The sequence below is a fragment of the Onychostoma macrolepis genome, chromosome 09, assembly GCF_012432095.1.
Source record: "Onychostoma macrolepis isolate SWU-2019 chromosome 09, ASM1243209v1, whole genome shotgun sequence".
In the NCBI taxonomy this organism is placed as follows: domain Eukaryota; kingdom Metazoa; phylum Chordata; class Actinopteri; order Cypriniformes; family Cyprinidae; genus Onychostoma; species Onychostoma macrolepis.
This window is the reverse complement of record NC_081163.1, coordinates 18,086,432-18,112,400: the sequence shown is the minus strand read 5'-3', so window position 1 is coordinate 18,112,400 and position 25,969 is coordinate 18,086,432. Positions and strand designations below refer to the sequence as shown.

The following is a 25,969-nucleotide window of genomic DNA, read 5'->3' as shown; positions in this document are numbered from 1 at the left end:
AGACTCCCACATTCCTCAAGCAGTTCCAACTGGATGTGAATTTGTATCACAATACCACAATACAAACTGCTCTTTTTGCATAATAGAACACTTAAAATGTCAGTAGAATGTTTTCATAGAAAGGAAATGTGATTTCTTGTGTTTTCAGAGAACAGACAACACATTTAGTGATGGTACTGCTATAAATCACTGCAGTGAAGCACATTCATACACCTGCTAATATGATGCAATTGAAAACAGTGCTGCAAAAAGTTGTGGAAGTGTTGTGTTATAGTATCAGTCAAACGTAACCCTTTTTTGAATGCAGAGACTGATGGAGGAGAACAGGGTTCAGATCACTGTTATCAACCCAAAGTCTATCACTATGGGCCAGCTGTATGGACAGTTTGATCCTGTGTCGCATGAGTGGTCAGATGGCATCTTGGCTGTCAGCTATAGAGCATTCGCCACTTCCCAGGTACATTTACCATTACAGTCATCTTATTTGTCCATTTATTCATGCATACATCTATCTGTCTATACCTCTATCCATTCATCCATTGATTCATCTCTCCCTTCATCCATCTATTCATCTCTACCTCTGTCCTTTCATCCATCCCTCCTTACATCCGTAATTACATTCCTTTAATCCCTCCGTTCTTTAATCCATCCATACATTTATCCCTCCATGCATCCCTCCCTCCTTCTATGCATCAGTTCTATTATTTACTTCTCTATGCTCATCTGTTCATCCATCCATCCCTCGCTCCATCCCATTTAGTGCACATCTTGTAAGATTAAGTAAAAAGTAATAATGTCTCTCCGTGTACAGAAAAATGTGTTTAAGTCACTACTAGATCCAAAAATAGCATTGAACATTAAATTCACTGCCTTCAGTCTAAAGCCATCTCAAAACAAAGAGCATTCACATACAGTAGTGCTGTTTGCTTGAAATCAGCAGCTCTTATATTTTCTTTACCATGGTAACACTAAGCCTAAATCTGTGCCATCTTTTACCCACTGACTTTGATGTTGTTCAGAGTGCAATCCTACCCTCATTTACAAAGGATTACAGTTTGAAGCTTTGTTTCACCGGCTTACAATAGAAATGTTTACGTTAAAACAGATGTTGGCAGAAGACATGGTAGAGCATTGTGGGGAAGTGGGGAGCGAACCTTGATCCTCTAATAGCTGTAATTGAGAAATAAAAAGGAACATAATAAGAGCAGACAGGTGTCAAATGTTTGCTTCACACTTAGTTTCATATTTGATTGCTGCTGTTTTTGCTGGAGGCTATGAAGGCTTGTTACAAAATTGAGGTCGTTTTAGCGGGAAAAAACTATCGGTAGAAAGAACTAGGTTAAAACAATACAAGCATTTTAAGCTTTAACAAATGTGACATTGTTGAAATTTTAGTATAATTATTTTTCTTGTATTGGGGAAATGTTAGTTACCCTCATTTTTAACTTCAGACATCCAAGTCAGAACAGATTTTAGAAAATGCTAGGAAAAATTGTCATCTTTCATTGTTCTACAGCAAAAAGTGTTATGCCAGTGAGCTCTAATTTTCCAAGTGGTAAAAAAAAATAATGATGTGCAATTATACCTATTTTATTGAGACACAGACACAGCACACACAGCAAAGTTAAAGTTAGTTTGTTCAGTTTGAGTCTGTCTCAAGTTCAAGTGACTGTCTGCTGCCTCCCCACCAGAGTCCTGACAGAAAGTGGCTGATTTTTGATGGGCCTGTGGACGCAGTGTGGATTGAGAACATGAACACTGTACTGGACGACAACAAGAAGCTTTGTCTCATGAGTGGAGAGATCATCCAGATGTCCCCACAGATGAGCCTTATCTTTGAGCCCATGGACCTGGAGGTGGCTTCACCAGCCACGGTGAGATGACCATTTCAATGATAGCTATGTGGTTCAGCAAGATTTGTGATCACACTGAGCATCCAAAATTTCTTCAGATATTGCAGCAGTCGAGATATGATATGTCACACCTGCGGGCATCTTTTTTAAAAACGAAGTGAACATATGGCAATTAATAGTAAATACAAAATCTAAAAATATACAGTCTGCTGTACTATCCTGCAATGGTGCAAACCTGCAGCTTAAAACATCTGTGTTCTTTTAATTTATCTAAGAGGTCACTCCGTGACATATCGTGACATGTAAGCTTGTGTTTCCGGTGTCTCGTCTTTGCATGCCTATGAATGGATGTCAGTAGGAAGAAAAGTGTAGTGTGATTTTAATATTCTACTAAAGAGATCATTTTTATTTCTCACATTTAAAAAAAATCGCTTTGCTCTGGGGCTCACACATGGGCTGCAAATTTACTTTTGTGTCCAATTTAGTTCATAGCAGCCTCAACCTTTATAAAAACCTCTTATCAAGGCCTCCATTACATGACATGACGTTACTGTGACAGGCTTACAATACAAGTAAGATCGAAAGACTGTAAGGATCACGAATCTTATTAAAAAAACTTCATCCGGTTGTTTCTAACTTTGGGATCGCTTCAGCAGGAATTTGCAATATATTCCAATAATATGTGTCTTTAATATATTCCACCTACAAAGGCAAACCTACAGTGCACATATTTATTTCTTTTAAATACAATACAGTATGAAAATGATGAAATTTGATGAAAATATATCCTCACATTTTCCAACACATTTTGTTATATCTTTATCAGACGAGACATCTCTGAGGCTGCCTTTGATGTTTTGGGTTGCAAAAAAAAAAGTAGACCATCAAATGAGATTGTTGTTGTCATGCAGCAAACCTGTCAAAAGAGGACTTACCAATTCACTGGCAATAACCCACCCACACCACGCTCCCCCACCCCCTCTCCCAGCCTGCTCAAGAATGGCATAATGGCATGTCGCTACTGGATTTCGTTCTTTCAGAAACACCAACGCGATTTCCTCCCCTTATTTATCTCAGCGTCTTCTCCTAAGATGGCTTTGTATCTGACAGAGCTTCTGCCTCACACATCCCAGCCTGAGGAAAGGCTCTTATAGTTGTGGATCCCAGCTTTTTCTGGCCCAGTGTGGGCAGAATGCTCTGATGCAAAAGAATGGGCGATTATGGCAGAGATTAAACAAGCATGTTATGGAGAAGGAAAGAGTGTGAAAATATCAAAGTGTATATGTGTGTGTGTGAATGTCTGCGTGTTTTTTTGTGTTGTTTGCGACTGTCACCAGATCAGATCAAAGTAGACGCCAGAGACAGAGCCAGAGGGAAAGAGTGAGACAGAGATCAAATTTGTGTGAATATCTTGTCTCGGTCTGACAGAAAACGAAAGAAGCCTGGCTATAGCATAAACCATCTCCCTTTGGCCCATATCTGTCTCTCGCAATTTCTGTCTTGCTCTCCTCCTTTTTATATATCGATGCTTGACTCATCTGGCCTGCTGCAAACTAGACCAAAGTTCAATGAGAATTCAGTTGAACAAGCTAACATGCTCTCGAGGTCATGCTTGACCCAGATGTCTCCTCCGGCTTAACACCTGTGCATAAGCGCCCAGTTTGCAATTCACTTACACCTCTACCATTCACATGGGCCTTTCATGGGAGCCGCTTTCCGACAGCTGTTTCCATCACGTAACCTTGATGATGTGCTATTCATCAAATCATTAAGCACAGAGGACCTTTATCTTTATGAGTAACCCAGCGCAGCTGCCGCGCAGATGAATAAAATGCAATTTGTTTGAACTATGCACCATTCCAGATGGCTAAGTAATATATAAAAAGTTTTGTACCCTTTGGAGTTGTGTGTCCACATCCTTTAGAAAGGACTACTGTGGTAATGAGTGCTGTTTGCTTGCTTCTTGATATTTACAAAAGTCACATTGTCTAGTCAAATGTTACTGTTCAAAAGTTTGGGGTCAGTATGATTAAGAAATTAATACTTTTATTCAGCCAGAATGCATTAAATTGATCAAAAGTGACTGTAAAGACTTTTTTGTAATTGCAAATTAATTACATACATTTTTTATCAAATAAATGTAGCCTTAGTAATCATAAGACACTTCTTTCAAAAACATTTATAAAAAATCTTGCTGATCTTACACTTTTAAACAGAAGTGTATCTGTTCTTTTATCAAGCTGGGACATTACTGCTTTTTTGTGCAGGTATCTCGCTGTGGTATGATCTACATGGAGCCTCACATGTTGGGATGGCGGCCTCTGATGCTGTCTTGGCTCAACACTTTGCCGTCCACTCTCAGCTCCATGCACAAAGACCTCATCACTGGCCTCTTTGACCGCATGCTTCCAGCATGTCTTCAGCTCATCCGCAAAGGCACTAAGGTACAGCTGTAACTATGCTGCAAATAATGAGGAGTGCTTTGCCACAGAATTAAAAGGCATCATTAATTAAACTGATATTAAATTGCACATTCATAAATTGTTATTCTTCTCATGTGAAGCATTGACAAATTATTTCAGCCAGTTCCCTGTTCTCTTAAGCTCAAAATAAACCCCTTTAGGATTATACAAGACCCTTCAACTTTGCATTGGGTGCTAATTATGGAGAAGGCCTTGAGGTTTATTTTGTGATGATGACTGTAGTAGATGATCCATTAACTAAAATAATTTTTCTTCAAACTGCCTGGATTTTTCCTGTTTCCTCCCTGTCTTTTTCCTGGTCTTACTAAAATTTAGGTAAAGCTGGAAGAAGAGTTTGTGACCTCTTTTCATAAAAATGCAGTGATACTACAGAAAAGACATCCATTAGTTTTTATATGACATTATTATTACTCTCGAAGGAATAGGAAATTCTTGCATGGTCTCGATTAACGACAGACATTACATACAGCATTTTAATAATCACATGCTTCTGCAATTAGGGGTTCTTTTGTGCTTGCATGCATGCATTGTGCTCAGAATGGGATAAAGCACTAATTACGTGCTTTCTTTTTTTAAATGCTACTTTTCCTGACAGTCCTGTTTTGTCTCTTAGTGCTTACAGTGAACTTTGATTAATACAGTTTTTGTCAGACAGACTAGCACTTTCTATTTCAATTTCTTCACAACCTTGTTTGTCATTTGTTTGTCTAGCCAGCTATTATTTATTATCTCACACTGCAAACCAAAATCACAGAATGTCTTGCGCACCTTTAAGATAGTTTTGCCCAGTATAATGGTATACCACTAATCATCTAGCCACGGGTTCTTGGTCCAGACTAATGGAGTGTGTTTTGTGTGGGCATTCAGGAATTATCTCCTACGTCCAACACGAGCCTGGTGAAGTCTCTGATGAATCTGATGGACTGCATGATGGATGAGTTCAGAGAGGAGAGCCAGATAAAGGGGATGAGTGAGAAAGATGTGTGCTCCTGGCTTGAGGTAAGGAGATAAAAAGTAAAAAGATGAATTGTGGAATGTTGGACACTCAATGCTTGCAGCTTTCCCTATGTAGCAGAAATCAATCCACGCTTCTGCTGAGCCCGCTCTGAGGCAGTTCAATAACAACCGAGCAAAATGTCTTAGCAAACACATAGTAGCAATGTCCTAGCCACCACCCACAACACCTTGCTTCATGAAGGTTTGTTTTGCATAAGCACCACTCACATTTTCATCAAAAATTTCTAAATCTAATTGTGATAAATTAGTATGTGCTGGAGTTTTAATATGCATTAAGAGAGGGTGTAGAAGGTTATAAATACATAGGAGAAATGCCATATACTGGATATACTTAGTGTCCATATCTCATGGACCTCATATTTCATTTCAATTTCATCTCATGGCTAATGAATTGAAATGTAGTTTGCTTAGTTTTACTTAGTCCTCACAAGCATGCAAGTTGTTGTTTTTTTGTTTTTTTTCCAGTTTGTGTTGTCCACTGCAAATTTTTCATATTAATTGTTTGTTACAAGTATCTCAGCTTTAGTGCCCTGAAAGGTCATCTCTTAAGCCAAAGGCAACTTTTGCCATTTTTTGTGCTGTCTGAAGTCTGTCAATACTGTCTGCATTTCTCCTCTAAAGGTAATAATCTTTCTCCACCTGCTCCTCTGAGACGGAGATCATATCAGTAGATCAAAAACTGCCAACCTAGACGGAGAGTCTCATTGATTAACTGGTACAGGATCAATGCTTAGAAAGTCTCTCTCCTCCCAGATAGTAATGACTTTATTTGCTTCCTCCTAGTTGGTCATCAGAGTATTGCACATTCTTAAAGCTTTTTTTTTTTTTTTTGTTTGTTTGTTTACGCCAAAAGAGCACAAAGCATTTTGCCCCAAATCAATGGCGGCTGTGTTTGTATAGATTGTCATTGCTGCAGCAGATTGATCTAAAGGTGCAATTGAGTTTGTAAAGGAATATTTTTGAATAATTGATTGGATTAGTAGCTCTGGGAAGGTCAGCAGTGGGTAGTAGTGATTAAAAACAACAATGGAGGAAGTAATGATTTAGAAAATGTATTAAAAACCCAATATATGATACCTAAAACTGGGCTTATCAGAGGTCAACATTAAGATCTTACTGAGCTATTTCTTAGTCAAAACAAAGCTTTCCACTAGCTTTGACCTCTCCTATTTCATGAAAACATTGTTTTTCTTCCTTTCTGTTTAGGGCATTTTTGTTTTTTGCCTTGTGTGGTCAGTCGGGGCCAGCTGCACTGAAGCAGGAAGGGTAAAGTTTGATGGCTTGGTGAGGGAGATGCTGGCAGGTGGCCTTAGTGAAGAGACGCGCACACGCCATGGAATCCTGGAGCACGTGGAGCCTCCCGCCAAGCAGCTGACGGTGCCTTTACCCACTGAGGGCACGCTCTATGAATACCGCTTCCTCAAAGAGGTCAGGAAGTTTCTTCAACACACTTGGGCGGATATGTAGAGAGAAACAGATTGGGCTCTTCTGGGAAGTTTTTTTCCTGTCCTAATTTTTTGGGGGGTAATTAGGTAGCTGACATGAAATACTTTTTGAAAGTTGATGTCCTAAGATGTGAAAGACTGTACTCCATCTAAATCTATTCATGCCTGCGTCTAAACAACATTCTGTTAACACTTTAATAATTACTGTACATTCATCTTTTAAGTCCTTATATTATTTCAATACATGGATTATTAGTAATTAAAAAAAATTTAAAGACCATTTAGAATAAAGCATGTTTAATTGTTGTATATAAATAGTCAAAAGGTAGTAACAAGTTACAGGAGCTAAGATATACGCTTTCTCTTATTAATTCATATACATTTTAAACTAAAGCCCATTTACGTGTTATGTCACATACCCATTTGATGAATCTGAGTAAAGGATCAGATTCACATATATGTTCTATATAATGAAATATGGGCAAAGTGAAATCAATAAACTACATATATGTAATAATAGATTCCAAAATTAATATTTTTGCAATTATTATTAAATATTGTATCTATAGTATCTGTATTAAATAGAATTATCTCCACTTTCCTGCAGCTTCTCAAAGATATTTTCCCAATTTGGCTTTCTAGAAAGCAATTGTGCAATTCTAATATCCAGTCTGGTTTAGTATTAAAATGCCATCTTGGCTAGCTCTATATTTAGAATATATACAAAGTGTAAAATCAACCACTTAATTCCTGGAGCTTGAGGCATGTGAATTTGATTATTTGTATTTTTCATCCTGAAATCCTAATAAGCAAATTCACTCTTTGCTCAGGAAGCACACCCTCCTCATCCTGAATGAGGTAATCTGTCTTATTATTTGTTGTAAATCAAAAGCTTTATCTCTGTGTAATAAAACTTCAGGCATAACCTGGACTAATTTGCCAATTTCATGCCTCATTAAATGCTGAAAATGTCATTTATTAGAGAAGAAATGGATTATCCATTGCTTACATTTTTCTGCTGTAGATAAAAGCCTTTTTTTCTGAACAGACAGAACCATGAACAAGCCCATAATTCTTTTGTGGTGTACTGTATGTAAGACTTCTACAAAGATTGCACCATGAAGAAATTTCAAAGGGTGTCATGATGGTGGAATTGAAAACAATGCAGTGTTAAAATACACTGTTGTTTTAAGACACACAAAAGGACAGGAAAACAAAACCCCATTAAAAAAAAGCTAACAAGAAGATTTATTGAAATTTTTATTCATTAACAAATACATGAACAATGATACTCTAACAGGGTCCAGGCAAATGGGAGTTGTGGACTGAGGAGCTGAAGGCTTTGCCCCCCATCCCCAAAGATGTGCAGTTCAACGAAATAATTGTGCCTACGGAGAACACTGTACGCTACACTGCTCTCATGAAGCTGCTCATCACTCATCAGAAGCCCACTGTCTTTGTCGGCCCCACAGGGACTGGCAAGAGCGTCTACATTCTAGTGAGTGTTTCAGGGTTTTTGAACCACCATGAATATCAGTCTACCAATGACTCGCCAGTCAGGAATATATTTAGAATAGGGCTGTCAATCCGTTAAAATTGTTATTGAAATAATTACATGATATGCTCATTAATTAATCAAAATAATGGCAATCACTTACAGCGATATTTTGCTAAGATGCCACATTATTGTCATGTGAGAATGACACTGAATAGACAAGGTCTGTCTGTAGTTGTGTATGAGTAAGGGGCATGAGTTGACGTTAATTTGGAACACTGAAAAATTGTATGAAATTAACACATTAAATTGACTCTCCTTGTTTAGAATATTTTGTGCATGCTGTGATATATTTTATATTTCCTGCATAATTCTGATTGTGCCATGAGGGGAGTTTACTGCAGTTCAGAGCGATGTAATGATTAAAACTCAGTTCAGCATTAATTAGTTCACTTTAGCTATGTTTCCATCCAAAGTTGCGCATATAAAAGAAGTTTACTAAGTATTATGTATTTAGTCAGGATTTGAACTTTTGTCCCTTGCCCCCTGAATGAAAAATGTACAACTAGACAAACGTGTCATAAAGGTGTCTGTCACCTTTTGGTCCTGTATAAGCTCACCTATCTCAGCAAGTGCCACTGGTGCCCCTGTCCAAAGTCAAATAGGTGCATGACACAACTGTCTCTAGAGTCTACCTACATACCACATATGCCCAGCTGAGCACGAAACCTCTAACATGAATGTGTATGCATTGAAGGATGACTAATGATAAATTAGTCAATGGTTCGAGACCAACTGTGGCCCACTGTGCATCCCCGCACCCTTTCCACAAAAGCTGAACACACTCTGTGCTTTTATTTTGGTTGGTGGTTAGAAAGCCAGACAGCTTAATCTATTACCGGAATCATTATGCTTTTGTTTTGTATATACACATGAGTGGCATCAACACAAAATCTCAGCCGTCACAACGGTCATGTGTGCCAGACCATAGTTTGGAGTTTAGACATCTGATCTTGTGTTATGAAAAGACTGAAGAAACTGAGTAATGTTGTTCAAAATCACTGTTTATTTCAGAACTTGTTTTAATAGGATTCCTTCATTCTTTCTAGTCACTTACCCACTCACTTCATATGTTCTCACTCTGCGTTCTCTTCCTGTTTAATATTTTCACAGTTTGTGATTCTTTGGCAAAATTTTGAAGGACTCTAAAAGTCTGCATGTTTTGAGTATGAAATGCTTGCAGGTGCCGATGACTTCATCACTCTCATTTAGAACATGAATATTAAATCATCATTCTTCACACTCTGCCACATGGCTCTTTCACAGAGTTTTATGGAATGAAAGAGATTGTATGTGTCAGGCTTAAGTGGAGCAACTCACAGGCTCCTCAAACTATAATGAATGAGGTCTCTCTGAAATGTGCATATATTTACATTAATTAGTTGACATGTGGCTGTTTCATAATAAGAGCTTTTATGTTGGTTGTGCATGTTGTTGATTTTCATCCTTTAGGTCAACTGTTAAACTATAAAGAGATATAATTCATCCATATTGCAATGTTTTTTAGCACACATTTAGTTATTCAGTTTGCTTGCTACTCACTTATTTGAAACGGAAGCATAATTATGTCAGGTGCAACGGTTTTATAAAACTGTTTTATAGACTCATGAACAACTTACAGCATCTTTCATAATGGTAGTGACAGGCTCACAGTAGAAACAGTTTTCTCAACACTTCTAACACAGTTGGAAGTGTTGCTAAAAAAAACAGCAACTGAATTTTGATGCAACATCTGTGCTAACTAGAGCTAATTAAGTGTCTCCAAATCTCCCACAGGACTTTTTGCTGAATCATCTGGAGAAGGATGTGTACAGTCCTCTGTTGATCAACTTCTCAGCCCAAACAACAGCAGCACAGACCCAAAACATTATTATTTCTAAACTCGATAAGAGAAGGAAAGGAGTATTTGGTCCTCCTCTGGGAAAGAAAATGGTATACTTTAAGCATCTTTTTATTACCCTTTTGTTATTGGAGTAGTTATGATTAAATCTCAATAACTTTTTACCAAACAGTCCTTCATAGAATTTCAAAAGACATTTATGACCATAATTTGTGCCCAAAATTCTAACTGCAAAGTGAAAATGAGTTCTTAATTGCCTCTAAATTAAATGGGAGAAAACTGTGTTCTTGATTCACAAGTTCACCTGTATTTAATCGCCATTAACAGCACATTATCTTACAGCATTCAAAATTACATTAACCTTAATGTTAAAAAATATTCCTGTCATTTTTTTTACTTTTTCTAATTTGTCTTTCGATTACTTTGATCAGGTGGTGTTTGTGGATGATGTGAACATGCCAGCAAGAGAAACCTATGGAGCCCAGCCTCCAGTGGAGCTCCTGCGTCAGTGGCTCGACCACTGGAACTGGTATGACATGAAGGACTGCTCCATGATCAACTTAGTGGACATCCAGATCATGTGTGCCATGGGTCCACCTGGTGAGTTTATGTCATTTATATACGCTAATACATTTTTTAGTCAGAGAAAATCGTTTTCAGAGCAGTGTTTAGTTCAGTATCGCAAGCCAAAATTGCTTTGGAGCATATAAATGTATAGACAAGAAGACAAACAGACCTTGGGGATAAACCATGACAATAATAAAGATTATAAAATAATATAATTCACATAAATCAAACAAAGTTAAATATTATTGGTCGCAGTAAAACAAATGTGTCAAGCATTACGAATCAAATCATAGTTGTATGCAACTTTGAGATAATTATTTTATTGCAAAGGAAGTAAACAAGCCTGATATGATAGGATGGACCAGCAAGTGGATAACAAGTCTGCTTTTACATGTTGTCATGTTCATTGTCACATGCAGGTGGAGGTAGGAACCCTGTGACTCCTCGATTTTTACGCCATTTCAACACAGTGACCATTAATGAATTTGATGACAAAACCATGTTCACCATCTTCTCAACAATTCTGGACTGGCACTTGACCATTAGGTAATGGTGCTCCATACCAATGTACTTAATAAATAAATTAATTTGTTAAATACATTTCCTGTTTTTAACCTGCTTTCAGATTTCCATTTCCCAAACCATTCGCCAGCGTCACCTCTCAGATCATCAGTGCCACCATGTCTGTGTACCAGGAGGCCACTAAAAACCTCCTACCAACCCCGACCAAATCCCACTACCTTTTCAACCTTCGAGATTTTTCCCGTGTCATCCAGGGGATTTGCTTATCACGACCGGAGACTGCTGACGACCCTACAGCCATAAAACGCTTATGGGTGCATGAGGTAACTGCAGACACAGTTTAATAGGTCATATCATAATTAGAACAATAAACTAACATAGAACATGCCTCTCATGCAGGTCCTGAGGGTGTATTATGACCGCTTAGTGCATCCGTCTGATTGTGCATGGATGGTGGGCTTCCTGCAAGAAGTATCCAAGTCTCACCTGAAAGAAGACTTCCATCAGCTCTTCAAACATCTGGACAGTGACACAGACGGGAATGTAACTGAAGATGACCTTCGAAGCCTCATGTTCTGTGATTTCCATGACCCCAAGGGTGAGGACCGCAACTACCGTGAGGTGGGTGATCCCGAGAAGCTCCGTCAGGTGGTGGAGACCCATCTTGAAGAGTACAACAATATCAGCAAGGCTCCCATGAATCTTGTACTTTTCCGGTTCGCCATTGAACACGTATGTCGCATCTCCCGGATTCTCAAACAGCCCCGTGGTCACGCTCTCTTAGTAGGAGTCGGAGGGAGTGGCCGACAGTCATTGACACGCTTGGCCGCCCACATGGCTGAAGCCGAACTCTTCCAGGTGGAGATCTCCAAGAGTTATGGGGTTACAGAATGGCGCGATGACCTTAAACTCATCATGCAAAAATCGACATCTGGGGAAACTCATGGAGTCTTCCTTTTCACAGACACCCAAATTAAGCTGGAGTCATTTTTGGAGGATGTGAGTAACCTGTTAAACACTGGTGAGGTTCCCAATCTCTTTGCCGTAGATGAGAAGCAGGAGATTTGTGAGCGCATGCGCGTCTTGGACCGTCAGCGTGAGCGTGTTAAGCAGACGGACGGCAGCCCACTGGCTCTCTTTAACATGTTTTTGGAGCGCTGCCGCAGCCAGTTGCATGTGGTACTGGCCATGAGTCCTATTGGCGACACCTTCAGAAGCCGCTTGAGACGTTTCCCTGCTCTCATTAACTGCTGCACTATTGACTGGTTTCAGGTTGGTGTGAATGTGAATGTTTTTAGTATCATTAATATACTATTTTAGTTTGTATAAAATTTTGAATTTGTTTTTATTTTTAGATTTTCCATTTTTATTTAAATTTTAGTTAAAGGAGTCATGAACTGAGAATCCAAAATTCCCTTGATCTTTTTATATATAACAGGTCATTGTATTATAAAAACATCCTGTAAGTTTCAGAACTCAAAACTTTGTTGTTAGTCTAAAACAGCTTATATTGAAGGGCGTTTGCCAAAACGACAGCTTTTGGAATGTTCTACACTATGATGTAATAGTGTGCATAATCACTGCCTCCTGTCTGTTTAGCCCCGCCCACCGATTCACGCGTGTAGTTTTTACGAAAGAGTTTTTATGAGAGTGCATGTAGTTTTTACGCGCAGGTCTATGCAGAAACCAAACGATCAAGATGGCTCCGAATACAACAAGATGCTGTGCAGTACCAAGCTGTAGAAAAACAGTGTTTGTGCTGCCTTCCTTCTGATCCCAGCGTTAGGAAAGAGTGAATGAACTTTATTTTTAATGAAGTTCCAGACCGCATCAGTAAGAACTTGGTCCTTTGTTCACTTCATTTTACCGCGGATTCGTTTACAAACAAGGCTCAATTCAACATGGGATTTTCAAATAGATTGAAACTAAAAGACAATGGTGTGCCAGCTATATTCCGATGAGGGGGGTCAAAACAGGACAGAAAATAGCTTATTACTTCTAAATAAATAATAGCTTATTACTGATGTTTTTTGATGTAAAAATCTTGATAACATTATAAGTGGACCTCAGAGAACTGCACAAAATAAAAAACAAAAGCAGTGCATGACCCTTTATAGTTTTAGTAAATTTGTTTTGTCATTTTTTTATTTTTTTATTTTTTATTTTTTTCAGTTTATTATTACAGTTTTAATTATTTAGTACTTCACATTAACCTAAAAAAAAGAAAATGTGATATAAAATAAGTTAAATATAATAGGTTTTTTAGATTTTATTTCAGTTAACATTTATTTTATTTCAAGTGGTTTTAGTTTTAGTTGACAATAATAACTCTGGTTCTGTATTGACTTTACCTTCCCAAAATGTGATATAAATGTTAAACACTTGTTTTAAACAAATTATTCAATGTTTAATTTCAATTTTGCATTGTTACAGTCAACAATTAAAAGCGTAATGAATCATTATGTTCCAAAAGAGCTGGCCAGAAGATGCGCTGCAGGCTGTGGCGTCTCGTTTCTTGGAAGACGTTGAAATGACAGACACTGCTCGTGAAGGCTGTATTAGCATGTGCAAAAGCTTCCACACATCCACCATCAATCTCTCTGCATGTTTCCTTTCGGAGCTGCAACGCTACAACTATGTCACACCAACCTCCTATTTGGAGCTCATCTCTATGTTTAAGCATCTACTCCAGGGAAAAAGAGCGTAAGTCATCCTGCTCTTAGAGGCTTTACATGAGAATCACTGACTGATTAGGTTTGAATAATTAGGTTGTGTCACATTTTGGCATGTGAACTCTTTCTATGATAAGCATTATTTATGCCAGTGATGATGATGTTGTTATTGGTTTCTGTTGCTTCAGTGAGGTCATGAAGCTAAAGAGTCGTTATGAGGTTGGTCTCGAGAAGTTGGAATCGGCTGCCACTCAGGTGTCCACAATGCAGGTAGAGCTGGAGGCCCTTCAGCCTCAGCTGCGTGTGGCCAGTAAAGAGGTAGAAGAGATGATGTTGGTCATCCAGCGAGAGTCTGTGGAGGTGTCCAAGACAGAGAAAGTGGTCCGTGTGGATGAAGCAGAGGCTAATGAGCAGGCAATGGCTGCCAAGGCCATTAAAGATGAATGTGATGCCGATCTGGCGGTTGCTGTGCCCATTCTGGAAGCTGCATTGGCTGCTTTGAATACTCTCACCACACAGGTCGGAGGAAACTAAAACTGACTAATTATTATTTATGATGCATACAAAATGTTTATAGCAACAAAAAGCTCTCAGATTGTTTTTGGCCAAAGAAACACATTCTAGCATGATTTAGAGAGTTAAATTCTGCCATCATTCACTCAGTCTCATCTCCTTCCAAAACTTGTATGACTTTATTTTTGCCGTGAAACACAAAAGAAGATAATTTTGAAAAATGTTGGTAACCAAACAGTTTTGGTGACCATTGACTTCCACTGGATGTACAAAAACTGAGAATTTTCTTCATAATATCTTTGCTTGTGTTTCACAAAAGAAAGAATGTCATACAGCTTTACAATTGCAGGAGTGTGAGTAAATAAATACATGAATTCTCATTTTTGGGTGAACTATCCCTTTGAGAAATAAACACCAGCAGTGTCTCTTGGTGACTTGATGATTGTTATTACTATGTACTTTTTAAACTATTGCATACCGCCAATATCCAATAAATCAATGTGTGTGTCACACTCTGTAGGATATAACATTGGTTAAATCCATGAAAAATCCTCCAGCTGGTGTCAAGCTGGTGATGGAAGCCATCTGCATCCTGAAAGGCATAAAACCCGATCGTATCCCAGACCCCTCAGGCTCTGGCAAGAAGGTGGAGGACTTCTGGGGCCCAGCGAAAAAACTGCTAGGAGATATGAAGTTTCTCCAGAGCCTTCATGAGTACAATAAAGACAGTATTCCAGCCAACTACATGAGCGTCATCCGCAACAAATACATCACCAACCCAGACTTTGTTCCGGAGAAGATCCGCACGGCCTCCGCTGCTGCAGAGGGGCTCTGTAAATGGGTTTGTGCCATGGAGTCCTATGATAAGTGAGTTATAGCTTAACGAACTAAAGGTGTAAAAATGTTTATTAATAAGAGCCATTTCATGGTGTAAACTTTTTTTCCTTCACAGAGTAGCAAAGGTAGTGGCCCCTAAGAAAGAGAAGCTGGCACTTGCAGAAGAGAAGCTGAAGGTAGCCATGGAGAGTCTCCAGAAGAAACAGGCTGCTTTGAAGGAGGTCCAGGACAAATTGGCCAAACTACAGGAGACCCTGGAAGCCAACAAGAACAAAAAGGCTGACCTTGAAAATCAGGTAAGCAGAGAACAGTAGTCACAAAAGAGGCTACGCAAGATTCTGACAGTCAACAAACGGTTGGCTTCTTTTCCTGAAGGCTTGCGTATTACACTGTTCAACAATTTTTTTCTGTTGACATTCTTTGTAACCTCCAGTGCGGCCCAACCCTGTTAAAATGTCCGCTCTTTGCTGGAAGTTTGTTTATTTAGTGTTTTTACATCAAGAGGAGTTGAGGGAATGTTTTCCTTTTCTTCTTTGTTTACTTTTCTTCAGATCATTTTATGTTCCAACTTTGAAGTTGTAAGAGTGAAGCCTTTGTTTCTAAACCCACACAGAAAACACACAGGGGCACACGCACACACACACACACACACACACACACACACTGTGTTCTCATTTGTCTGTAGAGACTGCCTGTCAGTTTAGCGCCTGTTTGGGTAAACCAAGCATCACCAAGGCCCTTCTGCCGTTTTCTGCCCTATTTCACATCCTTTCATGTTTCTCCTTCTTTTTTCCCCCTTTTCTCCATGTTTGTAATTCAGGTTGTCTGTTTTCCCTATTGGAGGGTAGAAATTGTTTATGCCATGCTCTCTCAAGCATGGCCAGAATCAAGGCACTTGAATGCACTAAGGCAAACCTGTTATGCTGTTCCTGAAGCTCCACTGGAACGGTCTCTTTTAAATTGTTTTCTCACTTTGGGATATGAGTTAGAAAGATCAGGAATTATGGAGGAATTCATCTCAAAGAGCATGAAGTGTCATGCTGCTGGATGCAGCAGTGTCACAAAGAATTAGTGAAGTTCCATCACAGGGAGTGAATAAGATGTTTGGATTGTTTAGTGATTGTGCTGTCAGCTTCGTGCCCAAGCGCTGAGCTCCCATCACTCTCTGCAGTAGCTGTGCAGGCTCACTCTGTCATTTCAAACAAAGACTGTGTTTCTCTGGTGCCAAACTGGGGGTTTAAAGATCCATTTTTCTGTGATGATAAAAGAGGGCCTGCGCTAGTGGATCAGACATTCAATTAGATGCTTGATTTAGAAGCATGTTTGTGTAGTAAACATTCATTTATGGTCACAAATGTTTTATATAAATGCAGTCATATCTGATCGTCCTTTTCTAAACTGTGCGAATGGCTGATTATCTCTGAATACAGATGACAGCCACACTTAACCTGCTGTATCTTTGATGCCAGCACCTGTTTTAGTATGTTAAATGTGCTGATGCTGCTTTACATCATAAAATGGTGACATAATTAGAACTGGCCTTTAGTCAGTATTGTACACATTTTCACTCCAGTTTTCAGTGTTGCACGATCCTTCAGAAACCATTCTTAATATGCTGATTTACTGCTCAAGAAACATTTCTTATTATTATCAGTGTTGAAAACAGTTGTGCTGCTCTCAATATTTTTGTGGAAACTGATATTTTATTTCAGTGCTCTCTGATGAATAGAAAGTTTAAAAGAACAGCATTTATTTGAAACATCACGTTTGTCTTTACTATCAAATTACTGTGCCCTTGCTGAATAAAAGTATACTTTAAAAACCTTACTGACCTCAAACTGTAATGTATGTCTGTATGTATGTAAGTGACTATTTATTTATTTTTTTCTGTAGGTGGAGTTGTGTAGTAAAAAATTAGAGCGTGCAGAGCAGCTCATTGGTGGGTTAGGAGGAGAGAAGACCCGCTGGAGTGAGACAGCCTATAACTTAGGTGAACTCTACAACAACCTCACCGGAGACATTCTCATCTCTGCTGCTATAGTGGCCTATCTGGGTGCCTTTACTTCCAGTTTTAGACAGGTGTGCCAACTCATAAAACAGTCCATTTCTCCTGCCAAGCCATGTGCTTATCAACCCACATTGTTTATATCTTCACAGATTTTAAAAAGGGTGCTAATTAAAATGATTTTCAAAGTGGAAATTCATTGAGCATTTGTATTCACACATATATTCTAGTACATTTAAACTCCTTAGACTTTTTGTTTATTTTAGTGTTGTCAAATGATTAAGCGCGATTAATCGCATCCAAATAAACGTTTTTGTTTACATTTTATGTATATATAAATACACACACATACAGTATATATTTTGAAAATATTTACATTTATACATTTATATATTCATGTTCTTATATTTTATATTATATATAAATCTATTTAATATATAAACATAACATATTTTTCTTAAATATATACATGCATGTGTTTGTATTTATATATATACACATAATAAATATACACAGTATACACACATATATTATGTAAACAAAAACTTTTATTTTGGATGCGATTAATCGTTTTGCAAAACGTGGTTGTGTACTGTAAGCGATTTCATAGTAAATATTTAAATGTAATATTTTTTGTCCAAAGATATAGCTAAATGTTGCAAAATCATGGCAGTATTTTCCAGTGTAGAAGAGAGTCTATACTTAACATTGAAAGACATATGGGAGAGGATTTGTCTGACAGAACTGCATTTGACACATAACCTTGAGCCTTGTTTGCTTTTCCATTACATTTGAGTCTAAGCATTGCAACATGAGTGAAATTCATATTCATATTCAGTACAGTTTATGTGTCTCAGGTGGAGCAATATTACAGTGTTTTTGATATCCTTCTATAGCTATTATTTGTACACATTTGCCCCTGTCAGCTGGTTACTCTTAACAGCAGAGCAGGGTCCATAAAAAATGAATGAACTCAGTGAAAACACTTTGTACAATACCAGGTATTGCTATGGTGAGTTTGAAATAGCACTCAGGGAACAGGGAGTAGTTTCACTTTAATATTTCCCCCTCTGTGAAAGCAATATCTTTTCTCCCAGAAGAGGGTCTTTTTATATAAGCTTTTGCGCTGGTACATGACACACAGCTTATTACCTTTGTGCAGTAAGTCTTTATTAGATTTAAACCAAAAACAAAGATATAGAAACGATAATAGTTCTGTCCACAATACCATTATTAGGTTGAAACTAACAGATAAGGTTGAATCTATGGATCTGTGTTTTCAAATAGGATTAAAACTTCTTACATGTCTCAGTAGGCCTACCAGTGGTTGTTTCTGGATCAGACTGTCTAAAGCAGCTGTGATCATGTTGTCTTTCTTGAGCCGTGTGTGTGTTTCTGTGTCTGACACCTACAGCGAGCTACAGAGGAGTGGATTGACATGTGTAAGACAAGAGGAATTCCCTGCTCCAAGAACATGTCACTGATGAACTCCCTGGGTGAGCCGGTGAAAATCCGCAGCTGGACCATTGCTGGCCTCCCTTCCGACAGTTTCTCCATTGACAACGCAATCATCATCTCGTGAGAGTTTTTTTGCCAATATTTTTTACTTTTAAGAGGTCATCGGATGCCCATTTTACACAAGTTGATATGATTCTTTAGGGTCTTAATGAAAAGTCTATAACATACTTTGGTCAAAATTTCTCAATGGTAGTGTAAAAAACACCTTCTTTACCCTGTCAAAATCAGCTCTGTTTTCATCAAGCCATTATAGTCCATGTTGCTTTTAATGCTAATGAGCTCTGCTCAGCCCGCCCCTTTCTTCCGTGGAGTGACGAGCAAAAGACTGTAAACTTAAGCCGCGAAACTGGCTAACTAGCATATATTAGGAAAGGCGATTTGCAAAGATTCATAAAAACCCTTATACTCACTTCTACTGTAGTTGAAGCTGGGTCAGAATGATTCACACAAACATAGGCACATTTATGTAGATCAGGGATCGGCACATTCCCTTCAAAATGAAAGTAACGTTAATCCTCTGCGTCTTCAGCAACTAGGTTAGCAGAAGATATAGAATTGCACTCTGTAGCTCTGTTTAATACAAGGTTTGGACAAAAGGATATATATATATTTTTTTTTTTTTTTTTTTTTTTTGCATTGTATATTATAATTAACGATTACTAATAGGCTGTATTGCTGTGATTGATTAATACAGAAAATACAACTTTTAGACACACTGTTATTAAATACTACTATCTACCAGTAATAGTGACTCTTGGATGACTTGTCAGGTAGAGGAATACCGTAATTGTTTTGGTGAAACATATTGTGATATTGTTGAATACGTTACCTTAGTTATTAGAAATTTTGAATGATGGAGATGATTTGTCATGGCCAGGAAGCTCTTGTTTGTGAAGGATTCTTAAGATTTTCTTGTTGCCTGCAGTAATGCGAGGAGGTGGCCTCTAATGATTGATCCTCAGGGCCAGGCTAACAAGTGGCTGAAGAACATGGAGAAATCCAACAGTCTCCACATCATCAAGCTCAGTGATGCTGACTTTGTGCGCACATTAGAAAACTGCATCCAATTTGGCACTCCAGGTGAGAAATGCTGCCAGCTTTTAAACTTTATTATGACGGCAGTATTAGGAAAATGCAAATAAAGCTTACTTTTATAACACTCAAGCATTATCATTATCAGGCATTATCAAACAGCGTGGTTGACAATCAAGCCATTTTTTTTTTTCAGTTTGATAAAATCAAACTTAAAAGTCAATGAAGGAAGAAACACCAACACAAAAAAATTCTCTCAGGGTGCAATACCAGTATTTCTCCCCAGGGGTCCCCCTCCACCATGGAAAAAAGGCACAAATCACCGATCCAAACCAGTGAATGTTATCTGTTGATAAATGCACACATTGTCTCTCTTTCCCTGGAGCAGCATAGTTGCCTTGTACATTACACATTAAGCCTGAAAGCACAATTTTTTCGTCTAATTTTACACTCGCAAAGAAGGCTCTGGGGTGGACCCAAAGTGCAACATGAGATACGCAAATGAGCGGAGTAATCTGGCCTTAGGTGCCTGTGTCTTCCATCCTCAGCTCCTCCTCATCAGTGCTGCTCTAGGATGAAAGGTAGCTTGCGTAGGCAGGCCAGTGCTTAGCTGTCTCAGGTGGATTGTTTTGTTACCATTCTCCTCTAGGAGACGCATTCATTTTATTTATTAATTTCTTTGTTGTTGTTGTTGTTTTTCTGCTGCACTCGTTCAGTTCCCACTTCTACTACCTGACTGTTCTTTGGGGGTTTGTTTTATTGTGAGTAGGTCAAATAAATGCTTCTGCAGATCTATGTTTTTTTTGTTTTGTTTTATTGTAATTTTTGGTTTGGTTTAACTGTAATCATTCATCTCTTGTGTATTATAGTGTTGCTGGAAAATGTTGGGGAAGAGCTAGACCCCATACTTGAGCCCCTGCTGCTGAAACAGACTTTTAAACAGGGTGGCAGTGTCTGTATCCGGCTGGGCGATTCCACTATTGAATATGCTCCAGATTTCCGGTTTTACATAACAACCAAGCTACGAAATCCACATTATTTACCTGAGATCTCAGTTAAGGTGAGTCTGCTTTACTGGTAAAGTCACACACGGATACACTCAAACATTTGTCTGCTTCTAAACAAGGTCATATAAAATGTATCATCTAAATAAAAACATGATGTCTGTCATACTGTATCAAACATGCAAATTAATCAAACACTCCTAAGCTCACACTTACTGACAGGTCTATATGGGCTGGATGAATAGAGCAAGATAGCTGAACCAGAATGAACGCTACCAGTCAAAAGTTTGTGGTTGATAGAATTTCTTATTGTTTTTGAAAGAAGTCTCTTATGCTCAACAAGGCTGCATTTATTTAACAAAACCACAGTAAAAACTGTAATATGTAATATTGTGAAATATTATTACAATTTAAAATAACCCTTCTATTTAATGTATTTTAAAATGTAATTTATTCCTTTGAAGGCAAAGTAGAATTTTCAGCAGCCATTATCTTCAGTCTTCAATTTCACATAATTCTTCAAAAATCATTTTAATATGCTGTTAGAATTTAATTCTTAAATGTTAAATTGTCTTTAAAAGGGTTGATAGTCTCTTTCAAAGGAGCTAAGAGCATATCAATCTTTTACATAAAATCTGCTTTAAATTAGTTTTTTTTTTCATTACACTTAAAAAAGCATCTAGCTATGTCATTAGAACATAGCCTATTCTACCTGTTCTATCATTAACATAAACATGCACATAGAAGACAAGTTTTACAGCTGAACTTTGTCAGTCTACATGACCAGTGGCTAAAATTAAAGGGGAAGTGTGTAATTTATTTGCCACTAGGGTCACCAAAAGCAATTGTAAAGTGGTTTCCTGAACACTCCCTTAATCTGACAAATAGTCATGCCCTAAACACATTAGTCAATGTTACTGTGTCAGGCTGGTCTGGATGCTGGGCAAAAATTTGAAATATCTGCATTCCTTCACAACTACCTAGACTCCTTAATGAGCATGAGATGTAATTTCCTTTTAGGATGAGCATGTAGTGTTCACAACAGGATAAAACAAATGATACTGTTGTGGAAGATCAGGATTACCATTCTTCATACCACAAAATGTGTTGCACCACAGACTCACATGTGTCTTAGCGAGTAATCAGAAAAATATTAGGCCTGATATTAGCAAGCAGTCACAAAATCTTGGAGGATATCGTTTACATTAGTAAGTGGTTGGTTATGCCATTTCCACAAAGCCTTATGGAAAAAAAGCCTTGTGATTATCTTGCAAATAATAAACACAAGGGTCTTTTCTCATTAAAAAAATAGGATTCTAAGAACAGCCGCCTCCAGCACTCTCAGCACAGTGTTTTGCTCCTGTTCTGTTCAGGTGACCCTGTTGAACTTCATGATCACCCCAGAGGGGATGCAAGACCAGCTGCTGGGCATTGTGGTGGCCAGAGAGAGACCTGACCTTGAAGAGGAGAAACAAGCCCTCATCGTACAGGGGGCTGAGAACAAGAGGTACCACCTAAACACATAATTAACCTGACAGTTTAGTCCTGTGGGTTCTTCACTTAAAATATTATCTATAAAAGCAAGCAAGACAAGTTGGGTAAATAATTATCTCCTTATGAAGTGAGGGCAAAGAGCAGCATGCAGTGCAGTCATGTAAAAAATGAACAGTTATAGTACATTTGTGTGTCTTTAACCATGTACTTTCTCTATTTTGTTTGTAGACAGCTGAAAGAAATAGAGGATAAAATCTTAGAAGTGCTCTCTGCCTCAGAGGGGAACATTTTAGAAGATGAAACTGCTGTTCAGATCCTCTCATCTTCTAAGGTTCTGGCCAATGAGATCTCTGAGAAACAGGCCATTGCCGAGGTTACTGAGCTGAAGATTGATCAGACACGCTTGGGCTACACCCCCATCGCTGTCCACTCTGCTATTTTGTTTTTCTCCATCGCTGACCTGGCCAACATCGAGCCTATGTATCAGTACTCTCTAACATGGTTCATCAACCTCTTCATCCTGTCCATTGATAATTCCCAAAAAAATGACAATGTCGAACAAAGGTACTACAGATATTACATTTAAATTGTCTGTTATGTAATTGGACATTTCATGTTTTGTATCATGCTTTAAAAAGTCAAAGTTGCAGCTATAAGGCACTTTGAATATCTAGCTCACATTGACACTTAAAAGGATAGTTCACTCAGATTAAAGGTCTATCATAATTTACACATTCTAATGTCGTTCCAAACTTCTGTGACCTTCTTTCTTATGTGAAACACAGAATGCACTTTTTTGTTTTGTTTTGGGGTTTTTTGTCCATACATTGAAAGTCATTGGTTTAATGATGTTTTGTACCCCGCTGACTTTCATTATATGGCCAAAAACAGTTGAAACATTCTTCAAACTATCTTGTGTTCCACAGAATAACAAGGTCATACATGTTTTGGAATGACATGATGCTAAGCAAATCCATTTAAAGGCATTACATTTTCCAGAGAGACTATCTCTGACATGGGTTCTGTGGTATACTGGATATCTAGCATGGGAAAGCTTTTTTACAAAAGAATGTGAAGACATTATTTCCCTGTATGACTATTTACCGTCAGCACTGTCTTACTAGGGCAGTATGGCTTTCTGATGTGAGTTTGATAGCTGGGAGCTGTGGGAATACTATGACACTTCAGCCCAGGGCACAATCCTCTGGTTAAAAGAACACAGTGCCAATTCTCTAGAGGACAGAGACACCAAAACCAGATCTCTAAAACTTAAGAGAGTGCCTTTTAAAATTCTGCTACAGTAGCAGCAGGTGTTCATTTAATACTTTATTTTGTTAAATATAAATAAATGTTTTTATTTAAAGTGACATTTACAAAAAATAATAGTTGTTTAGTTTCTGTGTTTAGTGATTCTCAACCTGGTGGCCGGGACCCACTGGGGAAGTGGTTCTCAACCTTTTTGACTCCAGGGCATCCCACTGTCCATAGTAATATTCAGAAGACCCATGACATTTCTTAAAAGATTTTATTTATTTATTTATTTAGTTTTACGCAGTATTTTAAAGCTTGCCATAACCAGAATTTTTTTTTATATTAGTTATAAAAATTAATAGGTAGGTGAATTAACATAATCTTACATAAAATGCAAAAACATAGAAACCAGCAACATAGTTTTGTGTTTATTTATTTTTATTACAGCAGAAGTACCAGAGATACATATCAACTTAAATAGGAGGCCTTGGAATAAACGTTTAGAACCACTCATCTAGTCAATAGACACCAATATGATGATCATAAAATGTAAAATCTATAAGGTTATTGATATATTCCATTGATGATAGAATGCAATAGGAAAACTTTCATAGCAAACATACTTATACGACTATACAGGTGCATCTCAATAAATTAGAATTTCGTGGAACAGTTCATTTATTTCAGTAATTCATCTCAAATTGTGAAACTCGTGTATTAAATAAATTCAATGCACACAGACTGAAGTAGTTTAAGTCTTTGGTTCTTTTAATTGTGATGATTTTGGCTCACATTTAACAAAAACCCACCAATTCACTATCTCAACTACCGTATTGTCCCGAATATAAGACGACCCTGATTATAAGACGACCCCCCTTTTTCCAGATGTACCTGTTGGAAAAAGGCTTTTTGAAAACCAAATCTTGTTTTTTTTTCTTTTCTTTTTTTTTCTCTCTCTGTAAAACACATTTATTGTTAAATTATTTTCATATTGCATATTTTTCCAATTCTAATTTTTGTTTTGAAAGTATGGTAAATACTGGTAAAATGTACCAACAATGACATGAATTTTGATATACCATTGAAATAACAGGTAGCCCATCTGAATTATATAACAATTAGGCTATCCAACTCATAGTAGCCTACCAAAATGTTATTATCAGTAGACGTGAAATCTTATTGTAGTCTTCAAATCTGGGTACTGTCTTATGTTTTAAAATCACTTACAGAGGAAGTTTGGTCCCATCAGGCTAACATGACAGTCACAATCATGCTGCTGTAAGCTTTTCTTTTTCATTTGTTTTCATTCGCGATCTTTACAACACACATTACATTACATATTTCATGGCACACTCGTTTTATGCGTTTTTGGCGCCACCTATTGTTGTAGGTGTATTATTGACATGTCAAAGTCTAGTCCCTGAATATAAGACGAACGCGTTTTTTCAGATGTATTTCCAAGGAAAAAACATTGTCTTATATTCGGGTCAATACGGTAATTAGAATATGGTGACATGCCAATCAGTTAATCAACTCAAAACACCTGCAAAGTTTTCCTGAGCCTTCAAAATGGTCTCTCAGTTTGGTTCACTGGGCTACACAATCATGGGGAAGACTGCTGATCTGACAGTTGTCCAGAAGACAATCATTGACACCCTTCACAAGGAGGGTAAGCCACAAACATTCATTGCCAAAGAAGCTGGCTGTTCACAGAGTGCTGTATCCAAGCATGTTAACAGAAAGTTGAGTGGAAGGAAAACGTGTGGAAGAAAAAGATGCACAACCAACCAAGAGAACTGCAGCCTTATGAGGATTGTCAAGCAAAATTGATTCAAGAATTTGTGTGAACTTCACAAGGAATGGACTGAGGCTGGGGTCAAGGTATCAAGAGCCACCACACACAGACGTGTCAAGGAATTTGGCTACAGTTGTCGTATTCCTCATGTTAAGTCACTCCTGAACCACAGACAACGTCAGAGGCGTCTTACCTGGGCTAAGGAGAAGAAGAACTGGACTGTTGCCCAGTGGTCCAAAGTCCTCTTTTCAGATGAGAGCAATTTTTGTATTTCATTTGGAAACCAAGGTCCTAGAGTCTGGAGGAAGGGTGGAGAAGCTCATAGCCCAAGTTGCTTGAAGTCCAGTGTTAAGTTTCCACAGTCTGTGATGATTTGGGGTGCAATGTCATCTGCTGGTGTTGGTCCATTGTGTTTATTGAAAACCAAAGTCACTGCACCCGTTTACAAGACATTTTGGAGCACTTCATGCTTCCTTCTGCTGACCAGCTTTTTAAAGATGCTGATTTAATTTTCCAGCAGGATTTGGCACCTGCCCACACTGTCAAAAGCACCAAAAGTTGGTTAA

The 25,969-nt window shown here is 38.0% G+C and overlaps 1 protein-coding gene across 2 annotated transcripts in view; it reads left to right on the top strand.

Moving 5' to 3' along the window:
* The window catches only part of dnah7 (dynein, axonemal, heavy chain 7), a 74,691-nt gene that overhangs the window by 31,469 nt on the left and 17,253 nt on the right, over positions 1-25,969 (top strand). For both annotated transcript variants that reach the window (XM_058786204.1, XM_058786203.1), the window contains exons 31-51: positions 308-457; positions 1,692-1,874; positions 4,121-4,297; positions 5,204-5,335; positions 6,560-6,781; positions 8,099-8,296; positions 10,130-10,285; positions 10,625-10,793; positions 11,180-11,306; positions 11,386-11,605; positions 11,682-12,554; positions 13,756-13,985; positions 14,143-14,473; positions 14,988-15,334; positions 15,420-15,600; positions 17,198-17,383; positions 18,724-18,887; positions 19,753-19,907; positions 20,729-20,919; positions 22,237-22,370; positions 22,586-22,921. In XM_058786204.1, the coding sequence (XP_058642187.1) occupies positions 308-457; positions 1,692-1,874; positions 4,121-4,297; positions 5,204-5,335; positions 6,560-6,781; positions 8,099-8,296; positions 10,130-10,285; positions 10,625-10,793; positions 11,180-11,306; positions 11,386-11,605; positions 11,682-12,554; positions 13,756-13,985; positions 14,143-14,473; positions 14,988-15,334; positions 15,420-15,600; positions 17,198-17,383; positions 18,724-18,887; positions 19,753-19,907; positions 20,729-20,919; positions 22,237-22,370; positions 22,586-22,921 (4,862 nt within the window). The remainder of the gene's footprint in view (positions 1-307; positions 458-1,691; positions 1,875-4,120; positions 4,298-5,203; positions 5,336-6,559; positions 6,782-8,098; positions 8,297-10,129; positions 10,286-10,624; positions 10,794-11,179; positions 11,307-11,385; positions 11,606-11,681; positions 12,555-13,755; positions 13,986-14,142; positions 14,474-14,987; positions 15,335-15,419; positions 15,601-17,197; positions 17,384-18,723; positions 18,888-19,752; positions 19,908-20,728; positions 20,920-22,236; positions 22,371-22,585; positions 22,922-25,969) is intronic.